Consider the following 9754-nt stretch of genomic DNA (forward strand, 5'->3'; position numbering starts at 1 on the left):
ATCTTGTATTTTATCAGCTTTTATCAAATCAATCTGGTCTTTAAACTGCTTTTATCAAATCAATAAGCTCATAGCGCGACACCGAGTGCCGCGCTATGAGCTTGTAGATCTGCTATTTTTGAAAAATCTTGAACATTTGCGCAAATGTTTGAATATAATTTATAATTTTTTTTTTTTAAACAACATTTTTAACTCAAACATTTTCTTCTGGGTGGGTACCTGGAACAACATATTTTGATGGGGATCAGCGGCCAAAAACATATCAATTTGGGGGTCCTTGACAAGAAAATGTTTTAGCACCACTGATTTTTTCAGAAAAATTAAGAAATATGTTGAGAGACATTTGACAGTTACAAATGTTTGCTTAAAAAATAGAAGTATTCAAAGATTTGCACTAATGTTCGCAATTTAAAAAAAATGGCAGATCTACAAGCTTTTATATCTGCTAATTTGACAGTAGATTAGCCTACACTAGATTACAGTAACTGACCCCAGTCCATCTTGATAGGCGCGGTCAGGCTGGGATGTTCCACCATGCATGTGATCTTCTCTCCTGATCTGTAACACACACACACACACACACACACACACACACACACACACACACACACACACACACACACACACACACACACACACACACACACACGTAGTACCAGTAGAGGTGTCTATTAGTTGTGTATTTCTATGTATAGGTGTCTGTTAGGTGTATACCTGGGTGTGTACTCCAGGTAGGAGTGGTACTGGTAGTACCATTCTCCATCAGACAGCTCATCAGTAGAGGAGAGACCAGAGGTCAAAGGTTCTTGACCTATCCACCAGGTCACCAGGATCACTTTAGGATAGAAGTCGTAGCTGCTGCACCTCAGCATGTGAGTGTGTTCACCACGACGAGGGGGAGTCTCTGACTTCAGTCTCACTTTGGGCTCCACTCCTAAAAAAGATGATGATGATTATTATTATGATTATTTTTATTATTATATACCAGTCATAGGGAAATGTCATTATCATTAATAATTGTATATGATCCAAATGATCCAGAAAGCCGCAACACACTTGGTCTTCAACCAGCCAAAATGTTCACGTTTCCCGGCTCTCCCCCGTTCTCCTCTCCCTCCATTGGCTCCCAGTTGCTGCCCTCACAGAGTACAAAACACTGATGTTGGTCTACAAAGCAACCAAAGGTATCATGACACCCCCATATCTTCAAGCCTGATCCAACCCTAAAACCCCTCCAGCTCACTCTGAATCTTCTCTAAAACACCCTGGACAACGCTCCACACGTCCTAGACTCTTCACCCTTCTCTACACCCTGGACAACGCTCCACATGTGCCAGACTCTTCCCCCTTCTCTAAAACACCTTAGAAACGCTCCACACGTCTTAGACTCTTCTCCCTTCTGGCTCCCAAATGGTGGAACAAACTCCCCATTGCAGTTAGAAATGCAGACTCACTCCCGATCTACCACCATAATCTGAAGACTGTAGCACTAGACCTAGCCTTGATGACCTTGCAGGCTTATGCAAAGGTATTTTTGTTTGATATTATACTGTTTAGACTAATGATAGGTTCTTGGTTTACCTATGATCCTAGATTACTATTTCTATGCATTTGATGTATTACCTTGTTTTTTCCTTACTTACTGTAAATCACTCTGGATTAAGAGCGTCTGATAAATGCCTACATTGCAATTGTAAGTGTCAATGTTTGGCCACCAGATGGCACCAGATAATAACATTTCATAGCGTACTGTAGATTCTACAATAGTCTACAGTTTTCTACAAAGTAGAATTCATTTATATAATGTAATTTAAACATATTAAATAATTCATAGTTACACAGTGCTTTACATAAACAACAATAGTGAATGAAAATAGTTCAAATGAACTAGAGTACAAACAAACACAACGATACACATAATCCTGTAGAATATTACTAACGTGATTAAAAACATACAAAACAAACTAGTAAAGACAATAATTAGAATATAAAATCAGGTGGTGAAATGAAGTGTATAGAGGTGTGTTTTAGCCTGCATGGTTCTTTTTAAAGTTAATTTAAAACATTAATCCTGGTGTCTCTATTTTAGGCAGGTCATTATGTTTGGGTGAAAACTCTCAGAAATAGATCTATATGTTTCATTTATACTCGGTGTACGATGGTGACACCACATGTTGTGAGCTTGTAGAGCGTGTTAGGATAGAGTATGAATCAGGCTTAAAGGAGTAGTTCACCCCAAAAATTACTTATTTTCTATCAATTACACCCCCTGAAGCATTGAATTCATGGAGATTTTTAAGTTTTTGTCTCATTCCTGAGACAATATTTGATGACCGGCGGTCTCTCCGGTAGGAGACTCAAAGAGTCTCCTTTGAGTCTCCTACCGGATACATTAGCATATTTCCGCCATATTTCAAATTATTGTCTCAGGAATGAGACAAAAACTAAACAATCTCCATGAATTCAAGGCTTCATGGGGTGTGATTGATAGAAAATAAGTAATTTTTGGGGTGAACTACTCCTTTAAGTGTTTAAGAGGATCTGAAATGTTTCTCAGCATATTAAGTAATGTTTTATAATCATTATCAGATCAATGTTAACACCATTAATCGTCTCTGAATAGAATCATGTGATTTCATGTTATAGTTTATGAGGTGATGAGTGTTGAGTGCTGCTCTGAGATCAGCTCACCTCTCTTGTTCAGAACAGAGGAGTAGTAGAGCTCAATGTTGTGTTTGCAGAATGCCTCTCGTGCTGCTCTCCTATAAGCCAGTTGTGTAGGATCTTTATTGAGGCGCTCTGCCTGTTTCACACCAAACTCAGTGTATCCAACAAACTGATCTACTCTACTGTCCCACCTGAGGATCTCATCACCATCGAAATTAGATGTCTCTATATACTGTATGTCCTTCAGCTCACTGGAGTTAAACACACAGCGGCTAGCCATATAGAACACATATCCATCTGGAAATAGACAATTAAAAATGTTATTAATGTTCAGTTTTATTATCATCTGTATAATATCAACACTAGGCTATAACAGCCCCTATCGGCTAAATATGTCACTACATAAAGCAGCGCTACTCTATGTAAAAAGATATATATATATATATATTTTTAAGCACAGGATAAAAATATACATTTCCGTTCAAATATATGGGTTGCTAATTTTTTTTTCAAAAACAAACATCAATTGTTACAGGTATAATGCATAGTTTTCTATGCATTTCGGGTTTTTTGGGGGGTTTGACCCCCATTTTTTGGCTTTGCCGCACGCCCAGGGTAGGTGTCCCTTATTTCAAACAGGTACAGTGAAAAGAATATGATGTCAAAATGTACATTTTATTATAACAATAACAATGCGTAGTGTGTGTTACAAAATCGAAAAATCCAAAATAGGACCGTCATTTTTAGCTTGCGGCCCCTTGGACTTTTGGTATTTTGCTGAGTGGCCCCTGAGCCATCTTAAGTTGAGTAGCCCTGACATAAAGTCTAAAATAGGTTCAGGCATCTTAGTAACTTAAATACAATTACAAAGTAAACAAGGACTCTGTCTGTCTGTCTGTCTGTCTGTCTGTCTGTCTGTCTGTCTGTCTGTCTGTCTGTCTGTCTGTCTGTCTGTCTGTCAGACCCCATCATGTATATCCAGGATAACCCCTTCTTTTTATACCTAGGCTATTTGAAAATGGCAGATCTACAAGCTCATAGCGCGGCACCGAGTGCCGCACTACGAGCTTGTAGATCTGCTATTTTCAAACATTTTAGTACTTTTACTTTTGGTACTTTAAGTACTTTTGTTGCCAATACTTTTGCACTTTTACTAACGTCAATTTTGAATTCCTGACTTTTACTTGTAACGGAGTACTTCTAGATTGCAGCATTGATACTTTTACTTAAGTAAAACATTTGAGTACTTTTCCCACCACTGACTCTAGTCAGCAAACAAGGTAAATAGTCACATAAGTAGAGAGTAGAGAGAACAATGTAGAGCCTCAAAGAAACTATAGGATACCAGGTCAATCATTATAACAATCAGCTGAGTTATATTAAACAAATGAATAAAGGTCATTATTTATACTGTAATTAAAGCCTGCATTGCAAACCTAAACGAAAACACTAAACTGTTGCTTTTGAAATTAAATTGCATTTTTTTATATAAACTCCCAAATGTATCAAATAAATCATCATTCAATTCAAATAATTGAATGAGTGCATTGACTTCTGGGGGTCCCCAGATGATTAGCTTAATAGGTAACATTGTTTTTTTCAAGCTGCAGGTTTCTTCTCAGATTTTAAAGGAATCCTGGCTCTCCTACCAGAACACTGTCAAAGAGGCAAAAAGAGATCACCTAGCGAATATTATTGAGTCTAACCGTCTTAATCCACGTGTACTATATCAAACTATTGACTCTGTTCTTAATATCGCTCAGCCCGTCTGTTTTGAATCACCTGACATTTGTAATGACTTCCTGCACTTTTTCATTGACAAGGTGGTAAATACAAGGGCCCTCATCTCTGCTCCTGCCTCTGACCCCTCTGTTTGTGTCCCATGTCCCGCCGTGCTCAGCTCTTTCGAACCTGTAACATTGTCCTTTTTGGAGGATGTAGTCAGCCACATGAAGGCCTCAGGTTCACCTCACGACGTCATCCCGGCCCGCCTCTTTAAAGAGGTTTTCCCCAGCATAGCACACATGGTACTAGAAATCATAAATGGCAGTCTCTCTTCTGGTCTTGTTCCCACATGTTTTAAACATGCTGTAGTGCAACCACTGCTTAAGAAGCCAGGCCTCGACCCCACTGTGTTGGCTCATTTCCGGCCCATATCGAAATTGCCGTTTATCTCTAAGATATTAGAGAAGGTTGTCTATGCCCAGCTCCAGTCTTTTCTAGAGGAACATAATATCCCTGAGGTCTTCCAGTCTGGCTTTAAAACCCGGCATAGTACCGAGTCCGCCCTAGTAAGGGTATTTAATGACATCCTCCTAGCTAATGATGCGGGCGACTATGTCATTCTCGTCCTGTTGGACCTGACGGCTGCATTTGACACAGTGGACCACAACGTCCTGCTCTGGCGTTTGCAGCACCTAGTGGGTATCTGTGGCACTGCGCTAGGGTGGTTCAGGTCCTACCTGACAGGCAGAACCATGTCTGTCAGCGCCGCTGGCTCAGAATCCTCCCCGGCTCCGTTGTCCTATGGTGTTCCACAGGGCTCAATTTTAGCTCTGGTGCTCTTCTCTTTATATCTCCTGCCGCTAGGGTCTATCCTCAGGAAACATGGCATTCTATTCCATTTTTATGCTGATGACAGCCAGATCTACGTCCCCCTGAAGAAGAAAGACGCTGCTCCTAAAGCTCTTCTCTCTTGCCTGGACGACATTAAAGCCTGGATGGCCCTAAGCTTTCTAAGCTTTAACGAAAAGAAAACTGAGGTGGTGGTGTTTGCCCCAAATGGTTCTTGTAACCCCCCTCCATTTGATCTAGGCCCCCTGGCTCAGTTTGTGAAGCCAACAGTCTCCAACCTGGGTTTTAAAATGGACAACGAGTTTAAGTTAGATCGCCAAATTAGTTCAGTGGTGAAGTCTAGCTTTTTTCACTTGAGACAGCTGGCCAAAGTAAAACCCTTTTTAACCACACAGCACTTTGAGACAGTAATCCATGCATTTATTACTTCTCGGCTGGATTACTGTAACGCCCTCTATCTTGGAGCCAGTCAATCTTCCCTTGCACGCCTCCAGTTAATACAGAATGCTGCTGCCCGTCTTCTAACTGGCACGCGCAAGAGAGAGCATATAACTCCCATCCTCGCCTCTCTCCACTGGCTGCCCGTGCACTTTAGAATCCAGTTCAAGGTTCTGCTTTTGACCTTTAAATCATTAAGTGGTCTCGCCCCTCCATACCTCTCTGAGCTCCTCCACCCCTACTCTCCTGCCCGCTCCCTCAGGTCAGCTGACCAGATGCTGCTGGAGGTTCCGAGGGCGAAGCGGAAGCTTAGAGGGGACAGAGCTTTTTCGGTCGCGGCCCCCAAGCTCTGGAACGACCTTCCCCTGCAGATTAGGCAAGCCCCTTCTCTGGCCATTTTTAAATCCTCTCTTAAAACGCACTTTTATTCTTTGGCTTTTAACATAGCATGAGACCTCTGACCCTGTGCTGCCCCCCCCCTCAGTTTATCTTGTTTTGTATGTTGTCATTGTATACTGTGTTTTTAGCTACTGTTTTACTTATTACCTATGCACTGTACAGCACTTTGTGGCAGCTGTGGTTGTTTGAAATGTGCTCTATAAATAAAGTTGAGTTGAGTTGAGTTTTCTCACTCAACAGTAAACAAACCAACATACATTATAAGTGGATACAGAGTATCTGCACATTTACAAAGTGACAATTTAATGATTTTTAAGACCTTTTTAATAGCAAATTGGCCAAATTGTCAAACACAAAAGAAAGAGCCAAACGTTGTGAAAATAACCGATCTACAAGCTCGCACAAATATGATTATTTTGGGAGGTCCCCAGTTCAAATAGGATTATTTTGGGGAGTCCCCAGTTCAAATATGACAATTTTGGGGGGTCCCTAGTTCAAATAGGATTAATTTGGGGGGTCTCCAGTTCAAATAGGATTGTTTTGGGGGGCCCAACCAGTTGAGATAGGATAAATATTTTAACCCCCCCAGTGATAGGCCACACCCACAGCTTCAAACCAACCCCCCAAGGTGATAAGCCACGCCCACCCCCAGCCAAAAGCAGATCTACAAGCTCATAGCGCGGCACCCGGTGCCGCGCTATGAGCTTTTTTTGTATTAATCAATAAATTAAACAAACATAACATAACATTAACAACACACTCTACCATCCTTCAGTGGTGGAAAAAGTACTCAAATGTTTTACTTAAGTAAAAGTATCAAAAATTGTAATATAGAGAAATACTTTGTTACAATTAAAAGTCCGGAATTCAAAATGTACTTGTAAAAGTAGTAAAAGTAATACTCATTATACAAAATTTCTCATTTCAAGTTTTGAAATGTATACACATCTTTTGAAAATAGCAGATCTACAAGCTCACAATGCATCAAATCGTGATTAGTGACGCATTGTGAGCTTGTAGATCGGCTTTTCAAATGGCCCATAGTGCTGAAGTGGTTACTGTATGTTTTGTAATGATAATCAAAATCTACAAAGTAACTAGTAACTAAAGTTTTCAAATAATGGATTTGGAAATTGGAAATACTCGAGTAAAGTACAAATGCCTCAAAATTGTACTTAAGTACAGTACTTGAGTACATGTACTTAGTTACTCACCTCTGTCATTTAATTCATGAATCACAGGAACATTTTGATGGTAACTGTTGTATAATCGTATTATCTTGGATTTGCACATGATTCATATGTCTTTTAATTGAAAATCCAAATAAAGTAATGAAAGTTTATCAGATACGCTCAGTGGTCATTGGTCATGGGCCGCGGTAACACGCCGTCCCACCAGTCTTTTGAGCAGGAGCACGCACACGCACATGCATCGATTAAAACAACCCTTAAGATCACACCTCAACAAAGGCTGCTGACTGCCGGGTGTCACACCAGGTGAATTAACATAGGAATGAGCCTATATGCATATCAATTGTCCATTGTGTGACCTGTAGTGTAGGTGTTAAGCCACGTGCGCGTGACGTCTTTAAAATAGTGTCCCACCAGAGATAGATTCACCAAATCAACACTGGATACGCTTCCTCAGAAGGTTTTTGGATGGTATACGCTATTTAAAAAAAAAATCTGCACAGTATACTACGTATATAGTGTAACACGGTCACACCAAGTTGTACCATCTACACCTCACCTACAGCTCAGGCTGTACAGAATGCATAGATTTGTAAAAAAAATATATATATATATATATAATAAAGCACCTTGAGCACATATTCATGTTTACTAGAAATACATATTATTTAGAAAATATTTCACCATAAATGCTTAATATAAATGTTTAAACATTTTCATTAATGTTAAATATATTCAACCGTTTTAGTTAATAACTATTGTGTTCATAGTATTCATGTACCTTTCACTGGTGGTTTCTTCAAGGCAGTGCGAATGGTGTCCAGGTTGACTTTGCAGACCGCATGCTCATTCAAAGCTGCTTCATAAGCTGCTGTGAAGGTGATTGGATCTACAAACGGAGGCTGAGGGTACACCACCTTCCCTTTGTTGAAGTCTGCGTACATCAACACTTCACCATCCAGTGCAAACATGAACTCTTTATATGGGTCTTTAACTGTGTCTGAACAGCCAACGACAGCAATCTCCTCATGGAACACTGGAAATAAAACAAAGATGAAATTAAATTCAACAACAAACGTCTTCACAGTGACAATAACACATAATCATAAACAATCATGTTTGCAGTGGTGGAAAAAGTGTTCGTCACAACAACAGTTCCTAACATCTGTTTATGTATTTGGACCATCATTCAAGATCCAATACTGTATATGCAGGCAGTAAGAGTGTGTGTGTGTGTGTGTGTGTGTGTGTGTGTGTGTGTGTGTGTGTGTCATTTGTTTATATTGTGCATTGTTCATATTTGTTTTTATATGATAACAGTAGATATAAATGTATATTATATAATAACATAAATATAATGTACTTACTTCCTGGGATCGCTTTGACATGAAGTACAGAGGAGAGGATGAGGAGGGTGGCTGTAATCTTCATCATCACTGATCAAAACTGAACTGAATTTAATAGATGAGAATAAACAGATGAGAATAAACAGATGAGAATAAACAGATCAGAATAAACAGATGAGAATAAACAGATCAGAATAAACAGATGAGAATAAACAAATCAGAATAAACAGATGAGAATAAGCAGATCAGAATAAACAGATCAGAATAAACAGATCAGAATAAACAGATGAGAATAAACAGATCAGAATAAACAGATGTTTACTGAAAGAGAAGTTCTGGAGTCTGAAAGAGAATGAAGGAGGACTCGTTCTGTAGTTTAGAAGAATCAGCCAATCAGATTAAAGATATGATGTTACATCATCTGTTTCCAAGAAGACGACAGTCTGGATTATTGCACATATCATGAACAGTATATAGCTGCTGCTTATGCACCTTATGTCTCCTCATGTACATACTGTACCTTATGCACCTTATGTCTCCTCGTTTACATACTGTACCTTATGCCCCTTATGTCTCCTCATGTACACGCTGTGCCTTATACACCTTATGTCTAACCTCATGTACATACAGTATGCACATATCTTTGTTTAATTCATCTTTTATTCTCTCCTTGCCCCCCCCCCCTGTCTTTTTTTCTTTTTCTTTCTCTTTCTGAAAATAACTAAAATCGTCACCTTGATAAACTAATGGCCTAAGTAATTATTTTGAGGAAAATGATATTTTTGCCTAAGTCAGCTCCTCATGACACTGGCCACCTCTGGTAAAATCGCCCATCTCCTAATTGAAAAGGATCATGCTGTTCACTCCCCTTTTAGTATAATGGCCTAACTCCCTAGTGTGACTTAGGCCAAAATAGGCAATTTTTTTGGCCTAAGTCAAATGGTTTTGTGACTTAGGCCAAATTATTTACTGATTTAGGCAATTTATTATTTATTTTTTTGGCGTAAGTCAGATTGAATCCTATTTAAACCTATTTAAATCTCTTATGTTACACAGTGTTATTTCTATTTAAATAGTCATAATTTGTTATAAACATTTTGGGTGAAATGATTAAGAAATATCATATAGTTTTGTTTTGGA

General features: G+C 39.2%; 1 protein-coding gene across 1 annotated transcript in view; it reads right to left on the reverse strand.

The window, feature by feature from the left end:
* The window catches only part of LOC308087950 (H-2 class II histocompatibility antigen, E-S beta chain-like), an 88148-nt gene that overhangs the window by 39989 nt on the left and 38405 nt on the right, over positions 1 to 9754 (reverse strand). The window contains exons 2-4 of the mRNA XM_080432209.1: positions 8937 to 9035; positions 8636 to 8719; positions 8050 to 8304 (exon numbers count right to left, since the gene is read on the reverse strand). Coding sequence (XP_080288335.1) covers positions 8050 to 8304; positions 8636 to 8702 — 322 coding nt within the window. The 5' untranslated portion in view covers positions 8703 to 8719; positions 8937 to 9035. The remainder of the gene's footprint in view (positions 1 to 8049; positions 8305 to 8635; positions 8720 to 8936; positions 9036 to 9754) is intronic.

This window comes from Gymnoscopelus braueri, assembly GCF_963280865.1.
Source record: "Gymnoscopelus braueri genome assembly, chromosome: 7".
In the NCBI taxonomy this organism is placed as follows: domain Eukaryota; kingdom Metazoa; phylum Chordata; class Actinopteri; order Myctophiformes; family Myctophidae; genus Gymnoscopelus; species Gymnoscopelus braueri.